The 23,495-nt window shown below is 44.5% G+C and overlaps 1 protein-coding gene across 2 annotated transcripts in view; it reads left to right on the forward strand.

Annotated features, from left to right (window-relative positions):
• The window catches only part of Frmd4b (FERM domain containing 4B), a 332,706-nt gene that overhangs the window by 138,224 nt on the left and 170,987 nt on the right, over positions 1-23,495 (forward strand). The window contains exon 1 of one of the 2 annotated variants that reach the window (XM_057768432.1): positions 4,336-4,497. The exons of the other annotated variant lie outside the window; for it this stretch is intronic. Coding sequence (XP_057624415.1) covers positions 4,336-4,497 — 162 coding nt within the window. Of the gene's footprint in view, positions 1-4,335; positions 4,498-23,495 lie in introns of those variants that run through there. 2 annotated transcript variants of the gene reach the window in all.

Consider the following 23,495-nt stretch of genomic DNA (forward strand, 5'->3'; position numbering starts at 1 on the left):
AGGGAAAACTGCTTCTTGAGTTAAAAAGGGGAAACAAGGTGGTTTTCAAACTAGTGTAATTTAGCTCTCTTCCCATGGAAAATTACAGAGCATCTTCAAGGTGTGTGTCTGGGATCTGGTCCTTCCCTGCCACTGAGCATCCAGGCTGCTCTTTTTCTCTGCTGCTACCCGCCTCTGTTCAACTGCACTCGGGTCAGTTCCTGGAATAGAAGAGGAAGCATCTCTACCTGTGTTTGGTGGGAACGGTGGTTTCTGACTTACAGCCAACTTTGAGTGTACTCTGTTTTCCCAAGTCTACAAGAAAGGCAGGCTCTGGTGGGGAAGACTGAGCTTCTAAAAGCATCTTAGGGAAGTGGGAGCGGAGCCTCGGAACTGCTCCTCAAAACAAGTCACCTCTGATTCTTACCCTTAGCAAAGAAAAACGATCTACAGAGTCATTTAAAAATTGTTTTCAAAAAAGCGTATTTGTGGATGCATGTTTGCATGTTGGTGTGGCTACATGTATGGGGGCAGGCATGCCTACACATATATGTGCATGTGAAGTCTCTCTCTTGATATTTGTTGTTGTTGTTGTTAGCTCATTTGTTTGCTTGTTATTTTTGCTTTGATTTGTTTTGAGATAGGGTCTGTCACTGACTGGAGCTTCAGGATTAGATTAGGCCAGCAAATCCCAAGGTTCTACCTATCCCTCTCTCTGAGATCACAAGCATAGACCAATATCGTCAACTTTTTTTTAAAAAAGGCATATTTAGGCACTGGAGAGATGGCTTGGCAGTTAAGAGTACTGGGTACTCTTCAAGAGGACCTGGAATCCAGTCCCAGCACCCATGTGGCTGCTCACCACTGTCTGCAACTCTAGTTTCAGAGGATCTGACGCCCTCTCCTGGCCTCTGCAGGCACTACATGCACATGGTACACAGACAAAGTACTCAGACACATCAAATAAAAAATTTAATGTTTATTTTACTTATTGTTTTATCTAAATCTGAAAAGTCCAGACAATTCCTGCTTTTGGTAGTGAGGGTGGCTAGTTGTCCCGGGTGCTTGCCTTTTGTCGCCCACCATTCTAAACACTTCTGGAAGAGTCTTTTGACTTGAGCTTCCCCAGACCCTGCATAGTGGGTTCTGATAATATCTCCATGTCATACCTGAGGACATTCAGAGTTTGCTTGTTTAAGGGTTGTATTCAAGGCACTCAGGGTTTGAAAGTGGGTTTAGATCCCATCCATCATCCCTCTCCTCCACAGGGGGCCAATTTTAATATGAAGTGGAAGTCACTAACTTCCGAAACCCATGGCTTCTGGTCCACGAGTAGCCTGAAAACTCACAACCTCAACAAGCCCCCAAGCGCTGCTGACTGGCTGGTCTGGTGAACTCTGTTAGATACCTTGTCTCGCTTCCTGAAAAGGTGCTCAGGCCTTGGTTGGCAGTAGGCATGAGGGTGCTACCTCGGTGGGCCAAGTGCTTGCTATGCAAGCCTGCATTCAGAGCCTCAGCACCCAAGCATCAACCGCCAGATGAGCGTGAGTGCCTGTAATCCCAGAACAGGGAGGTGGAGACAGGCAGATCCTGGGGGCACACTAGCCAGCCAGTCTAGCCAAGCAGTGAGCTCCAGGCTCAATGAGAGACCCTGTCTGGAAGAATAAGGTGGAGGGGCTGAGAATATAACTCAGCTGGAAGAATGCCTACCTGTCAAGCATGTACAGGTTCTGGATTTAATCTCCAGTACTACATAAACTGGGTGAAGTGTTAGAACCTTCTTGTAATCTCGGCACTTGGGAGGTAGAGACAGGGGATCAGGAGTTCAAGACCATCCCAGAGACATAGCAAGTTTGAGGGCAGCCTGATTCCATGGGCTCCCTTTGGAAAGAATACTAATAATGTGGCCAAGTGACTGAAGAAGACACGAACATCGACTTCTAGCCTCCATGTGAGCAAGCATGGGCACACGCAAGCATGTCCACATGAGCAAGCATGGGGGCACGCAAGCATGTCCACGTGAACAAGCATGGGGGCACGCAAGCATGTCCATGTGAACAAGCATGGGCGCACACAAGCATGTCCACGTGAGAAAGTAAAGGAAGAAGGAGTGCTCTCTTGAGCACTGGCTTTGAAATCTTGAGTGACAATGTCTCAGGCTGCAATTGACTGCTGCCATGAGACCGGATCGGTACCTGCCAATGTGTCTCGGGAGCATCTTTTCTCGGAGGACAGTGTCATGAGACATAAGTAATTGACCTGCTGGGGGTGTTATTCTGGTATTCCCTAGGCTGCCTGACATTTCCGAAAACTGAGTCAGCTACATCATTAAAAGATGTGTGTACCCAAGGTTTACTTTACAGGCCAGTTTCTGAAGTCCAGTAATTTCCCATCAGCGAGGTGACATTTGTTTTCCACATTATGCGTGGTTCATTTTATCCCAATTCGGTAAAACCTCCTGTATCAGATTGTGTGTAAAAACACCATGACTGCTGTCCTGGTGCACTCCAGCCAGAATGTTGATACGAATGGGCAGACAGGTTTATTGCTGAGAAAGATCAGCGGCTCCCAGAGAAGCTGTGTCTATGTATCCTACAGACCACCAAGCAATTAAAAAAAAAAAAAGTTTTCCAATCACAGCCACTTTGAAGCCAGCAGGGTTTTCTTGAGGCCAGATTTTGGTGTTGTTTTGAATGCTTGTGTTTCACCTGAATTAAGATGCTAAGGGCACATTTGAAACCTGAAATGGAGCTGATTGACTCACGGATAATCTGTCCTGAGGCTTCTGGAGCTTGTTTGGAAGAAAAGCTTTGGCATCTTACCTCCCTGCCACTCAATAGCAAAGATAATAGCACAGGTGTGAATCCACCAATGAAATGCTCACCATTGTGAACTCGGAGGAAAATACCTGAGAATATCTCCATCCTGGAATCTGGTACAGCAGGGTTTTTTATTTGTTATTGTTATTAGCACATATTAATTATATATAATAATGGGCTTCACGTGATACTTTCATGCACGTGAATGATGTAATTTGATCATAATCATCCCCATTGCCTTTCCTGATTCCCTCCCCTTTCTGTTGGTCCCCTCTCTCTCCCCAGGTATCGCCCACTTATACTCTCATGTCTTTGTGTGTGTGTATGTGATCCAATAGGTTTAATTGGGTTGCTCCCAAGGTGCAGTGATGTCGCTCTGAGAAATGGGATAGGATTCCGGGAGATTGCAATGTACAAATTTTCCAAAGGAAAATCCAGACTGGGGGTATGTGGGACTCCTTGGATTCCCTAGACCGTATCAGTCCCGATAATAGACCTTTAAAAAGTATGAATTGCCCCATGACTTCTTGAGCTGAGGAACAGATTTTATTTTTCTATTTATTTATTTATTTATTTATTTATTTATTTATTTCTTATTTGTTTTTGAATGGCAACCTCCCCATTCTGGTTCGTGGTGCCAGCTGCAGCTAGGAATATTATAGGAACTGATCAGGGATCCTCTTTCGAAGCTTCTGGTTCCCAGCGAGTCACAACTGGATGCTGTTTGCAGAGGACCAAAGACGCCTTGTTTTCCTTCTGAGCCCACAGCTGCCCTGAAACTGGACTCACCACGGGGGTGCCAGGGGACTTGCTTTGCTTGTGGCCACAGCAGGCTGGCATTTACTTGAAGACCCTCAAGTTAGGAGCAAAGACAGTCTGGAGGCGCGTGCACCCTGTTGCTTTGAGGCTTTTCACATCTGGCTTCAGTAGAGCCAAGAAAACATGCACAATTCCCCCAGGGGTGAGATCTAAAGGGAGATGTTACTGATTTTATTTTTCTTCCCCTTCCTTCTGCCTCTGTGACTTTCCCAAAGGTGTTTATCAGTGAGGTGCGGACAGAGCAAGATGCAAGGCAGAGAGCTTATAGAATAGAATAAAGGGGTCCCGGGGCTGTGTGTGTGTGTGTGTGTGTGTGTGTGTGTGTGTGTGTGTGTGTGGTGTATGCAAGCGCTCTGAAATGCAGCTCCCCGCTAGGCCTGCAAAGAGTTATTGGGTTCCACCAGTGGCCCCCGTGCCCTGGAGCAGCGCCGCGGGGAGTCCTCACTGGCCAGGGCTTCCCGCGCCCAGGGAGCGCCTGGGGCTGGCCTGGCGGAGCTTAGGAAGCTGGCGCTGGGGGCGGGCGGGGTGACACAGCCTCCGTGCCAGCCGCCGCCGTTGGCTGGCTGGCGCCCAATCCCGGGGCATGCTGCCCCAACCTGGCCGGGACATACAGTGAAAGGCGAGTTTGGTGGCAGATCTGACCCCCGGGGGTTGCCAGCTGCAACAGCGTGGCGAGCCCAGTATCGGGAACCTCAGGCTTGGAGGGAAAGCAGCGGCAATGGCTTCGGTGTTCATGTGCGGAGTAGAGGACCTGCTGTTCAGCGGCAGCCGCTTCGTGTGGAACTTGACGGTGTCCACGCTGCGGAGATGGTACACCGAGAGGCTGCGGGCTTGCCACCAGGTGCTGCGGACATGGTGCGGGCTGCGGGACGTGTACCAGGTGAGCCCGCGAGCCCGCGCCTGGGGCCATTGCGGGATGCGGGCGCTCCGCCGGGAGCCGGTCCACCTGTATGATTTCATAACCTCACGCTTCCGATATCTTTGTTTTCAACTTCTAACGGGTAGCTTGGTGCTTGGGTCAGATCCTCAGCAGCTCTGTTAACGGTGGCCTGACATTTTTTTTCCTCAGTTGGACATGGGGGCACTTGGGAGTTACTCCCCCCCCACACACACACACACCGGCAGCCATGTGTTATAAAGTGGTGGAGGTCCCTACCTACTGGCACTAGTAAAGGGGACTGTGGTTTTGTGGCATAGCGTTTATGGAAAGCGACTTTGAGGTTGAGAAGATTATTTCTATTCCATTTCATTGGGGGTGGCCATTTCGAAAGCTATGATTTCCCATCATTGCTTGCTGTCAGCATGTCTTAGTGAATTTGCCTTCTTCCTTCTGATTTTACTGCGCTTTTCCACCAGGCAGCCTTGGCTTGCAAAGAGCAGTCAGGAGAAGCTGATTCTGTGCTGTGTCGACTGGCTTTGGGGAGAAAGACAGCAAAATCTGAGCACTTTGTGAGAGGCTGACGGGCTAGGGAAGGGAAGGGTGGCTTGGCCAAGCACTGGAATGCTTATGTTTGGATTTAATCTGTCACACAACACAGCCTCTTTATTCCTTTGCTGGCCCCGTGTTGCAGGCAAAATCTGTAGCAACTTTGCTCAGTGAGGAGACCATTCATTCTCTCTGCGACTGCAACTTGCCTGAATTTTTATGAACAGTAGTATATGGATTTAAAAGTTCTCTGTTTTGGTTATTAATATCTTTAAGATAAAGTACAAAAACTACAGAGTTAAATTATGAAGGTTTTACCTGGACTTATTTCCTGAGTATGAGGTAATTTTGTTACAGTCTTTGAAACCCCTGACATGTAACTCGACCCTATCCCTAATAGGGCTGAAATGTTTCTGTCATAGTGTCCCCCTCATGTGACCAAGCTTTGATTTTGAAAAGTCATAGTCTCCCATCAACCGGATAGAATAAAGGCCAGCTAAGGACAGACTCTGAGAGTTCTGAGGAATGAATGTTCTCTTTCCATCCTTGTTAAAATATAAAGAACATTTTAACCTATGATTCCATGGCTCCTGGCTTGCCTAACATGTCTGTGATATTATGCATTTTGAAATGGAGCCAGCAGGGCACATTGAGAGCTTTGGAAGGCCACTGGGGCTTGAGAGCATTAGGGAACTGTAGAAAGAGCCCATCTGGCCACAGGAGACTACACCCCTGGCTTTTGGGAACCAGGCAGACCTTTTCTTAGTTGGGAAGTTCCTGTTCAGTTTTGTTTATAGAGTAAGTGCCCACCCCTGTGTCGTGCTGCCTTTTCTTTTTAATATCTGAGGAACTTTCAAAAGGCAAGCACAAATATCGTAGCCAACCAGACAGGCTCTGTGCCCCACCGGCCATGGATTCAGAGGATTTGTGGCTTAATGCTAATGCTGTTACTGAGCAATTTAGAAAGAAAGCTTCGAACACCCGAGAGTCTTTGGCTTCTCTGCAAGATGGATCAGTTGTTATTCTTTTCAATTCTGAAAATGTTTTGCGTGTATGGGCTCATGAGTATGTGGGTGCACACATGTAGGCAGGTATGCGGTACATGTGCATGTGTGTGTGGCCAGAAGTATCACTCCTCAGCAATATCATTCACCTTAGTTTTGAGACAGGGTCTCTCATTCACCTGGGGCTTGCTATCCAATATCCCAGATTGAGTCGCAGACCTAATGCTTGGTCATTTTTAAAGATGTTTGTTTGTTTGTTTGTTTGTTTGCTTAGCTCTGAGTGTGGAACCAGTGCCTTGGTCTTTCTAGATGAATACCTCTGAGCTCCAGGTTAGCTTAGAAAGATCATTTTTTCCAAAAAAAAAACATAAAACAAACAAACTAAAAAAACAAACAAACAAATAAAAACGTCTTTCAAACGCTGAGCAATAAAGTAGTGGTGCAGATTATAGAGACTGAGAAGTGGTAAAGAGAACGGTTTCTACGCTCAGCCCCTAAGATAGACAAGGGAGGAACCCACGCTCTCCCGTGGGGCCACGGGGAAATTAACTTTCCTCTGCTTCACTTTCATCCTCTGTAAAGTAGTAGGGGTAGAACAATGCCAATTAAAGAGGTTAATAAGAGTTAATTGACGTGTAGAATATTTAGCACACTGCCTAGAGCTTGGAAAGCATCCAGTAAATAGTATCTGTTCTATCTAGGATTTTTTTTTTTTTATGGCGGTAAGAACGAGGGAGTAGAAAGAAGTGAGAGCCACGCAGCTGACGCTCTACTCGGAGAGCAAATGTGCGTGCGGTTTGACGAGGGCGCTGTGCTCGTTTCCCCAGCCTGCTGTGTGCAGTTATCAGCTCATCCTCCTTAGATCCCTTTCCTCCTGGCGTCTGATAAATGTGGCCATCCATCAGGTTTACATATCAACACAGCCAGAGCAAGAGTGAATTGCTTATATCCACCTATCAAAAAAATCCCTATGTATCCTCTGGGCTGCTAATGTAGGGTCTGCCCACCCAGATGCCATGCATCGCCACAATGCCATGCACTAATTGGCTCAGGGAACAGGATGACTCTCCATACATCCTCAGTGTCATGCTAGGGCCCAAAAGAAATAAAAATGGTTTCAGGAGGAGATGCAAAAGGAAAAAGCTTCCTCCTCAGTCTGGCGTGTAGTTCACTGGAAGAGCCCTTGCCTAACATATGTGAGGCACTGGGTTCAATTCTCAGTGTGTCGATAATAACAACGATGATAATAATAAATAAGCAAAGATTCGATGTGTGGCATTCAAAGTGAAAAGGGGAGCCAGTGAGCTGGCTCAGCAGGTAATGGCGCTTGCCTCCAAGTCTCATGACCTGATTTCAGTGCCCAGAGCCCACAGGGTAGAATGAAAGCAGACTCCTACAAGTTGTCCTCCGACCTCCACTCATACGCATGGCACCCACCCACCCACGTGCAAACCCAAATAAATAAATGGTTTATTTTTTAAATGAGGAATGAGTGGGTTGACAAACAAAAACATACATTAAAATAAAAGACTCTTAAAGGTGGTAATAACAAACAAAGGGGTTAAAAAATACCAGATTGCCTGATTGGAGTATAAGGCAGCGTCTGAAACTGGGAATGAGCTAGGGCCCACTGACCACATGTTTGCCTGGGTTAGTCAGTGTCCGATGCTCTAACAAATACCTGAGAGAAACACTTAGTGGGGAGGATTTATTTTGGCTCAAGGTTTCAGTCTGGGATGGCTGACTGATTCCACTCTTTTAGGGCTGTTGCAAGGCAAAACCATCATAGTGGAAGACCATGGCTAGGGAAATGACTACCTCATGGTACTCAGAATACAGAAATAGAGAAGTTGGCGCCATGGAAAAGATGAGTCCTTCAAAGACACGCTCCTGGTCCCCCATTTCCTCTCATCAAGGCCTCCACCTTTCACAGGCTCCATTCAGTTGTGAATCCATCCATGGTTTAATCCATGGTTTAGATCAGGGTCCTCCCCAAGGCTCTACCAATCAAAGTAAGGGAGATTGAGGAAGGGTACAATATTTGATTAAAAGTCAGCCAGGGAATGGGATGATGGCTCAGAGGGTGAGAGAAAATGTGGTACAAGTACGAGGAGCTGAGTTCAAATACTCAGGACATATGTAAGAAACTGGGCATGGGGGCTAGAGAGATGGCTCAGAGATTAAGAGCATTGCCTGCTCTTCCTAAGGTCCTGAGTTCAATTCCCAACAACCACATGGTGGCTCACAACCATCTGTATTGAGGTCTGGTGCTCTCGTCTGGCCTGCAGGGCATACACAAAGACAGAATATTGTATACATAATAAATAAATAAATATTTTTTTAGAAAAAGAAACTGGGCATGGCCATGTGTGCCTTTGGTAACTGAAACAGGAGAATTGCTGGGACTTGTTGGCCCCAGTCCTACTTCCAGGCTCAATGAGAAACCCTGGGAAGGACGGCAGAAAGTGATAGGGCAGAGTACCCGAAGTCCTAATCTGGCCTTCAGGCATGCACATGGACACACATACATCACATGCACAATTTAAACGCAACCAGCAGCGTCTCTCACATAATGAGAATCTCAAACTGAGCATTCTCTCAATAAAAAGGCTTATTCTTCAAGGTAAGTTCAAAGATGAAGACACAAATACCTTTTAAAGTATTTTTGCTGCAGTTGTTTGACTTGAGTGTGGGGGCTCGGGATGAGAATACTTATATTGCTACCCTAGAATTCTGAGTTCTAAACGGTGCAGAAGACTTGGCTGCCATCCTGCCCAGTGTGCTGCCGTATGAACAGGATGTACACCAGAGTACTGTGTGTTACTCAACCTATTTTTTTTTATCATCTTGTTGATTTTTCTAAGGTGTCAATTTTCTTGCTTCTAGTCTCAATAGTCTTATTTGTGAAGAAAGCCATTGCTGGGATCACTCTAGAGAGCGAGCAAGCAGGGTGGGGCAGGAGATATCCATTACCTGAAATATCTGGCAGGCCTCTAGGGTGTTTTGTTTATTCATATACGACACTTGAAAGACGATCCTTCACCTATTCATAAAGCCTTTGGCAGTGATGTTCTTTGCCAGGCTGGCAAAGCTGGGAAAGGCATAATTTCTTTGGAATTGAACACTTCCTCCACTTCTAGATGCTGGAACAGCAAGTGATTTAATTTGCCAACCAACTATGAATAATGACGGTATTTACTATAAGGCATTTTTGTAGTAATGGGGCTAAGTACACAGCAGAAAGAGCGGTCCCCTGAGACTGTTTGACAAAGACCCACTGTATAAGCGAAGACTTAAGTTTGATTCCGTCAGGTACAAGACTTGATCATTTAGGCAAAGTCCTCAAAGCTCATTCTTCAGCTGCTTGCCTGTCCTGCTCATACCCCTCCTGGATGGGACGCATTGTAGTAATTAATTATCTCACTCGTGTGAGTTAGAACATGATGGGGGAATATTGTTGACAAAAGATCAACTCTTGTTGCTTTTTGTGAAGTGTGGCATGCTCTAACAAAGCCCTCCGTTTGTTACTTGGGGTTAGATTTTCTCCTCACCAGAGTCCCCAAGGTAGAATTTCCTATAAACCCTGAATGGAGTCATTGCCTCCAACAGGACGCAACTTGAACTGAATCTGGGGTATTTATGACTAGAAGTGTCTGGATCAGCTCCTCTGGGACAGGCAGCTGGCACAGAAGAGAAGGCACAGCGTTCAGGACTTGAAGAGTCTGCAAACTTCACTTGACCAAGCCTGACCTTGTACAAATTACTTCCCCTCTCTGAACCTCATTTCCTCTTGGGTAACAAGGAAGCACTATAACTTCAGTGTGGGATCAGGGGAAAACTCAGGAGATATATTCATAAAGCACTTGACACTTTGCAGGCATAAGAAAATACTTAATAAAGGCAGGTTCTTGTTTTTATAAAACCTTAGCACCGAGCTCAGAGTGTCTGGGATAAAAGGTCACTGACAGTATTGCTATTCGTTTTATACCTGAGACAAGCTATATGGAAATTAAGTTCCCATCTTCAGTGGGTAAATGTTTATTAAGAAAGAAGGCAAGAATTCCTTCGTGTATGGGTTAGATGTAGGGTATCTGAAGTGTTCGCATCAGCACTCCCATGTTCTTTTACCCTCATACATAAATATAGGAAGCCATAGGCATCTTGTAGTCAGATTTCTGAGCTCTTTTCTCTATGATGATCCAGAGTGCTAACACTTGAGTTTAGTGCCTTTCTGGCTTGATTGAAACAAACAAACAAACAAAAAAGCCATGTGTCCCCCGAGACAAGTCTGCACCAAGCATTTGGTGGTCTCTGTTATTTTAAAACACATGCACTTTGGTTGCTCTGACCCTTTGTTTTATACTCTGGAAACTGGTCTCCTGTGTTTATGAATAAAGTTTTATTGTCACACAGCTATGCAGTTACCCATCTGTGGCTGCTCTGATACTACTGGAGTAGAATAGCTATCTGTGACCCTGCTGCTTAAAGTGAAATGACTGGTATCAATCTGAAAAAAAATTACCATTTTCCCCTTTAGAGTAAGAAACTACATTTTAAAAAGCAGTGTGGGGTAAAGAATGTTAAGGGGAAAGAATCCCACAATTCTATCACAGAAAAACAGAATTTGAAATATTTTCTCATCAAAAACCTAAGGGGTTGGGTAGAGCACTTGCTATGCAGGCGTAAGGACCTGGGTTTAAATCACAGCTGATGGAGGTGGGTCATCTTTCTATCTGTTGTTTCATTGGTTAAGTAATAAAGAAACTGCCTTGGCCCCTTTAATAGGACAGAAAATTAGGTAGGCGGAGTAGACAGAACAGAATGCTGGGAGAAAGAAGCCTAGTCAGTGGAGTCGCCATGATTCTCCCACTCCAGACAGATGCAGGTTAAGATCTTTCCTGGTAAGCCAGCTCGTGGTACTACACAGAATATTAGAAATGGGTTAGATCAATATGTAAGAGCTAGCCAATAAGAGGCCGGAACTAATGGGCCAGGCAGTGATTAAAAGAATACAGTTTCCGTGTAATTATTTGGGGGCATAAGCTAGGCATGCGGGCGGCTGGGTGCTGGGGACGCAGACCCTGCCGCTCCTATTACAACACACAGCACTCACATGAAGAGCTGAGCATAGCAGCACGTGTTTGTAACCCCAGCATCAGAAGTCACAGCTCACTGGTCAGCCATCCTAGCCAAAATGGTAAGCTCCAGTTCAGTGAGAGACCCTGCCTCAAGGAAGTAAGGAAAAGAAATGGAAGAAGACACCTACTGTCCTGCTCTGACCGTCTCCCTCCTCCCCAGGGACCCCACCGCCAAATGCAAACTCAGTGCAAACATTTAAGATTCTAATTTTAAAATGCTCAAGTAAGTGATCAGTTTACTTTTGCTCGGTTCTTTGTTTTTTGCTTTTTGCCTTTTGTTTTTTTATAATGTGATGACTGATGTGACCCGTGATTGATCAATATGCTTCTTCATTCACACCTAAAATAATGAACATCGGCTCACTCTGTTACCAGTTACAGCCCCAAAGGTTAGCAGCAGACATCTCCCCTGTCGTCCGCAAACAAGTGGTTAAGGAGGGGAGAACGCTAAGAAACTGACACTCTAGGAAAGCGACTGACTTTCAGGTGACACTCAGAGAACACCCACACCAGTAATAGGAAAGGCAGACCGTGGGAGACTTCCGGGAGGAGCTGATCCCTGTGCTGGTCTGTGAAGGACAAGTAGAGTCCTGTAGGTTCAGGGAAACAGAAGGGCATTCAGGCGATAAGGATTTCTTCAAAGCCTGCTGAGCAGAAAGAGTGTCAGAGACATTTGGACTGAGAGTGACACCTGCCCTCAAATGGTCTTGTACTTCTGATATTTTCTTTTTTTTTTAAAATATTTATTTATTTATTATGTATACAATATTCTGTCTGTATGCCTGACGGCCAGAAGAGGGCGCCAGACCTCCTTACAGATTGTTGTGAGCCACCATGTGGTTGCTGGGAATTGAACTCAGGACGTTTGGAAGAGCAGGCAATGCTCTTAACCACTGAGCCATCTCTCCAGCCCCCTTCTGACATTTTCTTTAGACTCTTGGGAGAGGGAGCTATTGACTTAGAACTATTGCTGACAGCAGTGAGGGTGGCAGGGTTCAAGAGGGTAGAATAGTGGGGGTCAGAAGGGAAGGGGATCAGAAGGTAGTGATGGCAATATTGATGTATCACTCAGAATAGAGGAGTTCACGGCCCAACATCCATATGATGTCTCCTAACTGTCAATAACCTCAGTTCCAGGGGATCCAATGTCCTCTTCTGACCTCTGTGGGCCCTGCACACATGTGGCAATGACAACAAACTGCCCAGAGTTATACAGAAGTCAAGATTTGGATTTCCCCATACTATTGAACCCATCACATGGTGGCAAGCACCGTTCATCACTATCTTTCAGACTCATAGAATGTTTCGTACAGTAAAGCGAAGTGCGTTTTAGAGTCTGGAAATTAGGGGTGTGGCCTCCAATGGGGCTTACATTACTTCTCACAGATCATGGGTGAGAACAGGTCCATAACAAAGTCAACTCACTGTACACTGGAGCCAGGAACAGCATGCATGCTGGTGCAGATTGTGTTGCTTAGCAATCAGACTAAGGTCAATAAGCAGGAAGGTTATCAGCAAGGCCTGTGAGGATTGTTCCCTCTATAGGAGACCAGGAAGAGGGCAGAGTTAAGTGAGCCCAGAGAGGTTTAGTTACAATTCATGACCAGTGAAGCCACATCCCACCTCACAGGTAGCTCTGGAGCCAAGAGTTATCCCTAGCTGAAACAAGAGCATTGTCTTTCCCCTCTAGTCCCATTAGCTCCCCGTCAAAGATGGCCCTTGAAAGCTGGGCTACCCTTGGAGGAGGCCGCTCTCTTTAAAGGAGAGGAAATTTCCAGAGGTAGCTGAGAGCTGGCAGTTCCCAGAGCTCCCAAAAACTGAGGTGGATCAGGCTGGCAATACATCATAGCATCTTCTACAAACGCCTCCCAGCAGGTGCTGGACCCAGACCGGAACTACATCAGAGCCAGCAGGAAAGAAGTGGAGGGTGAAGGCCACATGAACAGGGAGACATAGAATTCAGCTATTAAAAATTGCACAACCGTCAGAGTGGCCACTTGACAGCCACCTACCCTCTGCTGAAGAGAGTGGGTAGCCATGGGATCAAGTACTAGTTACTACTAACTGCTACCACCAACTAACTACCAACTAGCGGCAGGAAACTAAGATCCTCACTCAACCTCACCTTGAAAAGCAAAGTGACCTTTACTCTTTTTTTTTTATCCCATTACGTAACATAAATATGTTTTTCAGAGTCATATCATTTAAGGTCAACAAGTTTAGTCTCTCAGTCTTTAAAATACATTTGTGAACTTTTCGTCACACAGCTCGGCAAACACAAGGTTAAGAACGGACTCTCCTGCCGTTTCAAACGAATGTTTGTTTTTCTCTTTCCGTCTTGCAGTATAAAAAAAAAATCCTTGTTCACCCCCTGCTTAGGTTTATTCTGAACGTTATATTTTGGTGTTCTGACTGGTTGTTGTGGAAGAGCTTGTGTGTCTCAAATAAAGAATAAGATCTGTGATTCTAAATCTTATAAGAAAGATCATATGACTTACGGCAGGGGAAGAAGGCAAAAGTTAAGCCTTTGTTGAAGAAAAAAATTACTGAAGGTTCATGCGCAATTCCATCGCCATCGTGTATCCAGAAATAAAGCCTGCTGTGAAAGAAGCAGGGAAATATTGGCAGGCCTCCGGTCTCGTTCTCTCATAATGTCCCGACCGCTTTTAGTCAGTTGAATTTTGTATTTGGGTAGGGTTTTTGCCAAATAACTGTTTTCCATTTGATGGGTGCTGTTTTAAATCTTGCTGTCTTGAGTTCATACTACTAGACATTAAGCTCTGTGTGATAGGCCTACACTTGGTTATCACACAAACAATATTGGCATTCAGGAAACAAAAAAAAAACAATTTTAAGGAGTCAGGTGGTTGTACACACCTGGAAGCTGAGGCAGAAGAAACATGGGGTAAATTTTTTTAAAGCAACCTGGGCTACATAATAACTTCCTGTCCAAAAAGAAAAATTTTTGTATAGAAATGCAAAAAACGTAATGATAAATGCTTGCAATTCTCAGTTTTAACCAGATTATTGATATTTTCCCAAGTCTGCCTCAAGCATTTTGTGGTGTGATAAAATCACACAGGGGCAAGTGGAACCTCCTCTGTGCCTCCCCGCTTTTCCTAGAAATAGTCCCATCTGGGGCACATCAGCCGCAGAGTATCTACTCAGCATTTCCAGGGTCCTGGGTTCAAGTCCCAGGGAAGAGAAAGCTTGTGTCTATAATCCCAGCACTTAGGAAGCTAAGGCAGGAGGATCACAATTACTGAAGGTCAGTGGGTTACACACTGAGAGTCTGTCTCCACAGAGTCTTACCCCGAACACTGACAGGCAAATTTGAAGAAGAATAATTTTGCCCCATCTGCTCTCATCTATAAATGATTTATACTGTTGATGTGTGCCGTATCTTTATCTTACTTACATTTGCATGTGTATCGTTCTTCTCCTGTCTTTGTCTCCTAGCCCGTGCTTGGAATGCTCTTCTAAGTTCACTGTGCACTCTGCTGAGGAACGTGCCCGTCTCTCATGAAGGGACATCACATCCTTCCCAGTTTGTCAGTGTCCTAAAGCACTATAGTAAAGTCGGTGTGCATGTTTCTTCCTGACACAAGCAGGAGCTTCTCCGCGGTCTGTGTGGAACACAAGTATCATTGTTGGAATTCCCTACATGTTGTGTCTTGTCTTTGACTCATCAAATGTCCATGTCACTGGTTTTGTGACTGTATTAGTGAGTAGGTGGCAGTGCTCTAGATGACTGAGGACAAGATCTCTCACCAACTCATGACTTCAGATATTGAAAGGTCTGATTGATCTAATCAGACCAGTGAGTCTCTTATTCATCTAAATGAACTGGAAAGAAAAACTTGAAAATGATTATCTAGAGATTCGAAGTTCACAAGTCCAAATTCTGGGCCTGGGGTGATGACTCAGTCAATAAAGTGCAACCTTGAAAGCTCAAAGAACTGGGTTCAATGCCAGAACCCACATATTTGTGAAAACTGTGGGTGCGGTGTCATGTGCTTGTAATCTCAGCACTGGAAGGCAGAGACAAGTGGTCCCTGGGGTTCCATGGCAGCCGCCCCTGCCCACTTGGTGAGATAGAGGCCAGTGATAAACCGTCACTCAAAGAAAGAAGGTGAGCACCAGACAGTGGTGGCACCTGCCTTTCATCCCAGCACTTGGGAGGCAGAGGCAGGCAGAGCTCTGTGAGTTCGAGGCCAGCCTGGTCTACAAGAGCTAGTTCCGGGACAGCTAGGACTGTTACACTGAGAAACCTTGTCTCAAAAAAACAAAGCAAAACAAACAGACCCAAGGTGAACAACACCTGAGGAAGGACAACTGCTGAGGTTGTCCTCTGGTGTTTACACAGGTGTAGACACACGCGTGCACAGTTATGATTAGCCATGTTGAGTTCTCGGAAGCTCAGTTGTCCTCTGCTGTAAAGGTGGGCAACAATAGTCTCTTTTCCATGGAAGATCTGTGTTTCTGAGATTATTGTAAGAACTGAATGTACTGCTGGTTAGAAATGTTGTTACTTTTATGTGGATGGATAATAGGCAGTAGGTGGAGGATAGCTAGAAGGATGGATGAGTGGATGGAATTTGATGGGGGCTGACTGAACAGTGGATAGGTGGATGGATGGATGGATGGATGGATGGATGGATGGATGGATGGATGGATGGATGGATGGAAAACAGATGGATGCATGTTGAATAATTGTCTTCCTATACTCATGGCTCTCAATGTGTAGTATAAACTTTACAGCTTCTGAAATATACAGAGCCTTGTCCCCTTTCTCCTATCACCTCAAATGAAGAATTACAGTATTTATGAGCACTGTAAAGGAACAGCGGTGTCTTCTGGAGCAGTGCTTCCCACCTGGTGTGAACTCCAGAGGCACTTGTGGCATGTTCACGTGGGTTTGCTTGCTGCACACATTGGTGGCTCTGGGGTGGAGCGGGTAGGAGGTCATTTGTGATCACCAGTACCAACACATGGTAAGGTGCAGCATTCCTGCAGCTCTGTCCAGGGGACCTCTTTGTATTTCGAAAATCTTTGGAAGTCTCACACTAGAAGAAGGCCTAGCAGACTGATATGTGCATGTGTGTTTAGCTTCCTCACTGCTGTAAACAAAGAGCCATTACGAGGTGCTAGAGAGCACATTTGTGTGACTTCCCAGATGATCACTTCATGAGGGATCTGTTAGGGTCAGAGTAGACAGGGAAGCAGGCACACCAAGGACCGCTTTGAAACTCACCCATGACCAGGCTGGCAGCCCTGTAGCCCTCATCAGCTCTGAATGCAAGTGATTGCCATTTCCTGCCAGGGCCTGTGGCTGGGATCTGGAAGGTGTCCTGTTTTTATGACGGATGCTGATGTCGTCCCAAACCATTAACTTTCTTTTCTTGGTGTCTTTTACTGTTTGCCAGGCATTGCTTAGCCATTGGCCTCTCTCTCGTTCTCACACACTAAAGTTAAGTGTGGTAAGGCCTGTTTTTATTTTATTTACTTATTTTTATTTTCATTTCATCTAATTTGCTTGAGTTCTTAGAAGTAAAAAGCAAAAGTGAATCTCTCTTTCTCTGCCTCTGTCTCTGTCTTTCTCTCTCTCTCTCTCTCGGGTTCTTAGGAGTAAAAAGCAAAAGTGAGTCTCTCTGTTTCTCGGTCTTATTAGTGTTTAATTATAAACTTGCTTTGCTTAACTCTTGGCTTCATGCAGGTGTTTGCCAATTCTGCAAGCACAGGCAGTATAAAGAGACTGGGATCCTGTTTAATCATCAACCTCAAATAATGACAGAATCATAATCTCAGAAACAAACGAAATGTTAGTTATTTTACAAATATTTATTAAAGAGGGGAATATTTTATTTTTAATACCAGTGCTATACTACCGACTCTTAACCATGAGCTCCTGTGATATTCATGGGCACTTTCTTCTGTAGGGTTTGTATATATTAAACTTTCAAGGCATTGATGCCAAATATAGCTCCAGCCAAGCTCATAAGATTTGGCTGTTAAATTTTTTTGGAAATATATATGAATGCATTTTCCTTTAATAAAATTCAGAAGCCAATTTTTGAGAAGCAATTTCTGGACTCCAGACAATGTCTTTTGTCCCCTACCCAGTGCTGACAGTGCAACCTTTTCAAGACCAGATGCTAAGGTAGGTTGTAAATAATGGCAAAGGTTTGCCATAATATCACCTGAATATTGTGTATTTTGAATAAATAATACTTGTGTGTTGTCTTCCTTTCCCCCTTTTAATATATTTATTGTTTTACTCTCAGCTGATGGGAGATATTTAAATGAATAAATAAGTAAATTATGTATGTCTATCATCTGCATATATGTAAAATAAGTATCGGTACATGTGTACATATGTGTGTGTGCCATGTTAGTTTGGTAGTCACTGCAACCCAACACCCTACATAAACAACTTAAGGAAGGAAAGCTTTGTTTTGACTGCTTGTTTCAAGTCTATTACAGTAGGAGTTCTGGTGGACAGAACAGCTTGCTTCATAGCAACCAGAAAAGAGAGAATATGTCTGCGATACCTGGATTTCTCCCTTTTCCCTTTTGATTTACCCTGGACCTCGCCTCCAGGGTGGTGCCTCCTTTATTCAGGGTTGCTCTTCACATGTGTGCACGTGCGTGCATGTGCACACACACACACACACACACACAGGATATGCCACACCAATCTCCTCAATTCCTCTCCATGCAGTCACGCTGGCAATCAAGATCAGTCACCACATACATGTACATACGTGACTGTCTTGAGTTTTCTCAGGGAGTAAAACCGTGAGCTGATGCCTTCACTAAGCATAGCTGTTGCCTTCTTATCCTTGGTCAACACCACTTCCAAGCTGGCGGCCTGACTGAAACAGTCTGCCCCCAATGGGGATGGACTCCATTGGAGGTACATTCTTGAGGAAATACCTATAAAGTTTACAGAAGTTCAGCAAATGAAAATGCAGTGAGTGATGCCCATGCCCCCTGATTAAAGAAGAGCAGAGAGCTTATAGGTGCCAAACCTCTTAGTGGCTCTGCTGATCCACTTCTCTGTGAACATGGACCATAGTGGTGACTGGATATTAGGTACAAAGACAAAGAGTCAGCTATTAAAAATCCAGTATGTCTGTTGCCCTTTGACCCACGCCTGTCTGAGGTCAAGGTAGGCAGTCACAGGCCTGAGGGACCTGCAAGGAAAGAGAGGAAGCAACATGGGGTCCCACAGTGCCTTTCTGGACCACAACAGCAGGGACTGAATGACATCAGTCTGTTTGAATGATGAAATTTTCCATGAAATGGGTGCTATGTGATTCCTATGAGCAGTGTTCACACATCTTGTGGGAACCAAGGCTGATTGACAGTATGCTTCCAGCCTTGTGCCTCCTTCCTTGCTTCCTGTGGTGCCCAGAGTGCATGCCCAACTCCTTGGAGACTCATGCGCTATTCTACTAAGCATCTGTGTGATATCTGAAAATTACTTTTGTCGGGTAAGGTGTGGGGTGACAAGCCTGTAACCCAGCCAGGAGTTGAGAAGCTTCAATGGGAGGAACATGAGTTTTAGATCAGCCCGGACTACATGGTGAATTCCAGGCCAGCATGCAATACATAGTGAAATAGTACTTCAAATGAAACAAGGGCTGGGGGTTATATCGATAATGCAGTTACTTGCCTAGCCTACACAAGCCCCTAGGTTTGACCCCCAGCACTGCCAGACAAACACCATTGTCAGATTTAAATGGAAAGATACATATAGCTGTTTAGAGTAATGGAGCAATGACCTAACAAGAACCCAAATTCTACCTTACTAAAACAAACAAGCAAGCAAACAAAAGGAAGGGCATTCTGGAAATGAAATTCTCTCTTCTTCTCTTATATAAATTAAATTACCTAAAATGATAATTGAGCTATTTTGAAGTAGAAAAAAATATAGTTACTCTGGTAAACTCTTCCAGTCTTTTTAAAGGACATTTTTTTCATATGCAATCAAAATGTATAATGTCCCCCTTGACATATTTTGGGGAGGGGGATTTTATTGCTTTCATTATTAGCAAACCAGTACATTGTGACGGTCCTTTTGTGTGACGATTAGTTTAAATGTCAACTTGACACAATATAGAAGTCCTTGTATCAGTAAGGGGTTGTCTAGATCAGCTATCTTAGTGGACACTCCTATGCAGTGCTATCTTGATAACAGCTATTGAGGTGGAGAGACCTGCCCACTCTGGGCAGCACCACTCCCTAGGCAGGGGATCCTGAACTGTGGAAGAGTAGAGAAAGTGAGCTGAGCACAAGGAAGCATGTATGAATTCGTTGTTCTCTTCTTTTGACTCTGGATGTAATAGGATTAGCTGTTTCAAATCCCTGCCACCTTGTTTTCCATGCTCTAACCTGTAATCATAGGCTGTAATAAATCCTTTCTTTTCTGTGTTATGTGAGTCAGGGTAGTTTATCCCAACAGGAATAAAACTAAGACACTCTGTGACATGAGCTCCCCAGGCCTAGAAAATTATCTGTGCTATCTTTCCAGGTAAAATCAAAGTATAAAACAATATATGGCGTGTATGTGCGTGTATGTGTGTGTATGTTTACATGCATATGGATGTGTACAAATAATCTATGTTTGTGTAGATATAGATAAATGAAAGCCGTGTGTATTCATGTATGTGAGTGGATAGAGTTAGGAATACACAAGTCAAATCAGTAATATTTCATCCCCTAAGCAGAATAAGTAGATGAAGGGAGAATTTCCATTTTTTTTTTTTTACTTTCAGAATTCTGAATTTCAGTTTATGTCATGTATGTTTACTTTTTGTAAAACTTTCTGTTCGGAATGCTTGATCCAAGCTAGGTGTGAGGGTACACACACCTCTAATTCCTGAACTCAGATGGTACAGGAACAAAGAATTGTGAGTTCAAGGCTAGCCTGAACATTATCAGAGACTCTGTCTCAACAAAATAGAAAAGCAGCCTATTTTCTCTGGACTCGTGTGTAGACTGTTTCTGGAACAGCACTCTGACTTCACCTGGCTCCACTCACATGGAGCCAGAATGCAATAATGCCTCGAATGTTTTCATAGTGTGTCCTCTTAACAATGATGGGTAGTTATTATTGATTCCATTGCTATAGAGCAGAAGGGAACATTTATGCTCTTTTAGGAACTATAGAATTATCATTAAAATAACATATTCACCAATTTGATTGTTATAGGTAGGCATGACTTAGAGGGTAAAAGTTCTTCAATGTTTCTCTACGATATTTCCACGACCCACATATTACATTATTACAACATGAACTTTTAATTGGTTAGACCATCCTATGCATACTACCCCGACGTCTACCAGCTTGCTTACTGATGAATCTTATGGACAGTGGTATCTCACTATTCCTCAGACTATCGCGTAATGAGTGCACCACATTTTCATCAGTTGTGTGTGTTGTTTTCAGTTTGTGTCAAGGCAGTATTATGATAAACATTTATATACATGAGATATTGTGGTCAAATTTCTATAAAATTAACAACTTGAAGCAGTGCTACTGAATGGTTTCTGGTTTTCCTGAACGACTGGACCAGTCTATACTGACACAGAGTGAACCGAAATCCTAGCCAGCAACTCTTGGTTTACACCATTCTGCCAGTCAAAATGTGTATTTCTTGTCTGTCTTCATTTTACCTCATTTATTAACAGAGTTTTCCAACTACCGTGACTTCCTTAAGGGCCTGTTCCTTGGTACAGTAGCACTGTTCTTGTCTGATAGCATCAGGGAAGTGTACTCTGAATTTTACCATGGTGTGTGTTGGTTTATATGTTTTCAGAGCCAACTTGAGAGTGAATTTTCGTCTCTTAGAAAATGTTTGATTAATGTGGAATCTTGTTGTGTCGTAAGTTGATATGGCGTGCTGGTTCTCGTCCACATGCACAGTGATATACCACACTGCTCCTCCACCTTGCACATAAATCTTAAGCTTCACAAGGAGCCAGGTATAATTATTTCATTGAGTCATTGTATTATATGGCTTCATACTCTGGATCCCCCTGCCCACTTATTGTTTAGTACATTTTAGCAACTGGGGTCTATCCCAGCTATAAATGTGCTAAATTTCATTTAGATAAACCTGATGGAAATCACAAAAGCCTTTACTTATTTGTTAGTGTAAAAAGGAGAGAGGTCATGGGCAGGAAAACAGCACTGCGTCTTTTCTCTTTTACATATTAATGCTGAGGCATTTGCTTATCAACCCTTTTAAATCTGTGATTATTAAATTAAATGTGATTTAGCCTGAGTTGTCTCGGTGAGTTTTCTTAGCCACCAGCAACCATAAAACTTCACTGTGTCTCTGAGAGAGATAGCAGAATTGAGGGCTGGTTGAAGCTTCCTGTCTCCCTCAATCAAGTGATTCCTGAGGTGGGGTGGGGGTGTATTTCATGTAGTTTTTGATCCGGACTAGACTAACTCAGAGGTCAGCTAGAATTGCTGCAGGAAACCTATGCCCAAAGGGCTTCGACACTCTTTGCAGCTACTCTCCTCCGTGTGTATGTCCTATGTGTGCTGCCAAGGGGCCAGGATAGCTCTCTGCCCCCTGAACCTAGTTAGCCGGATGTGTAAATGCTTCTAAACCCATAATTTGAAATAAATGGCTCCAATATGAGCTGTCCCCCCAGCAGGCTTGTGTTTTTGAGCACTTGGTCTCCCATTGGTTGTACAGAATTAGGAAGTTATGGAACCTATGAGTTTCAGGGCCTAGATGACAGATGTTAGCTGATAGAGCCAGGCCTTAAGGGTTATACCCATCTTCCAGTCTGCCCACCATGTAAAGAATACCACATGCTCCTGCCACATTGGGTACCTCTGCCGTGCCTTCCCCTGTGAAACTGTGACCCAGAATAAACCTTTGCTCCCAGGAGCTGCCTCCCTGGGGCATTTTGTCACAGTGCTGAGAAAATTACTAACACAGAAAGTTTGTGAGTCAGAACCAGAGGTGTGGGAGGTGGGGCTGGTCAAGGCATGGCAGTCGTGTGACCTACCAGAGCGTCATCGTGGGCTCTTTAGTTCCCTAGTTCTCTCCTTCCCTGCTCATTTTCCAAACCTGATTTTTAGAGCCACTTCTATCTCACCTGATGGGTTAGTTCAGAAATCTGTGGCACCTCCCAGGCTTCCTGGGGAAATTCTGATTGGCCTCTGAGCTAGGGTTTCTCTACCGTTTCAGGTCTTAGAAATCACAGAAGATGGTAGCCTTTTCATGGCACTGGTATGTGGGTGGGACTACTCAGAGATGGACGTGACCGTTGTAGGTATTGCGGCCACACTCAAGGCTCAGAAGATCTGTAGCTCAGGAAGGCCCAGAGCATGCAATGCTGGGGTGGAAGCTGATCATGGTGCCCTTACTCCTCTGCCAGTGATAGGATCAGAGTAAACCTATGGCCTAAGGCAGGCAAGGAAAAGCTCTCTGTTCTTCAAAAGGGTTAGTGTGGAGAACTCATGCCTGGAAGGGTGGCAGCCTTATTGCAATTATGACTATCAACCTTCAGGAAACATGCTGACATAGAAAAACAGAAGAAACTTGGGGCCTTCAGTATATTGGTGATGGTAGAACTCACCAACCTCGAAACTGTCTTAACCCTGGATACTGAGATCAAAGGCCTCTAGTAATCAAGCATTGTATTAGTTACCATTCTCCTGACTGTGACCAAATCCTGGCAAGGAGAAGCAGGGAACATAGTCCCTCGTGGTGGGAAGTCACGGTGTCAGGAGTGTGAAGGGGCTGGTCACATAGCAATGAATGATGGTGTTCAGCTCACACGCTCCTTTTCCTGCAGTCTAGGACCCACCCATGTTTAGGGTAAATCTTCCCACCTCAATTATTCTACTCTAGCTAACCCTCACAGGAATATAAGAAATGTGTCTCCTTTCAGTCAAATTCATAACCAATATAAACTATCACAGAGATTTTCCACTTGGTTTCATTCTTGCTTCTGCAGAAAAACTTTATGATAGAATAGCTACTCAAGGCTGGGACTTAGCAGAGAGGCATGTAACCACAGCAAGAATAAAAGAGGCTCAAAATAAGAACCTCCCAAGAAAAGACATCAAGAACTGGGAATGTGCCGATCAAAGGGAAAGGCTTAGGCTCAAAGGTAGATGGGCTGAAGCAGGAGGGAAATGCTGACCACATGAAGGCCCTTCATATGAAAGAGTCCAGGGCACTCTGCATGCTTTGTCCATTGCTACTTCTTGGTTAATGTGAGAAGGAGAGTGGAGATGCTTTGGGACAGTTCTGAGGGGCAGAAGAGCATGGTCCCA

Source organism: Chionomys nivalis, chromosome 1 (genome assembly GCF_950005125.1).
Source record: "Chionomys nivalis chromosome 1, mChiNiv1.1, whole genome shotgun sequence".
Lineage (NCBI taxonomy): Eukaryota > Metazoa > Chordata > Mammalia > Rodentia > Cricetidae > Chionomys > Chionomys nivalis.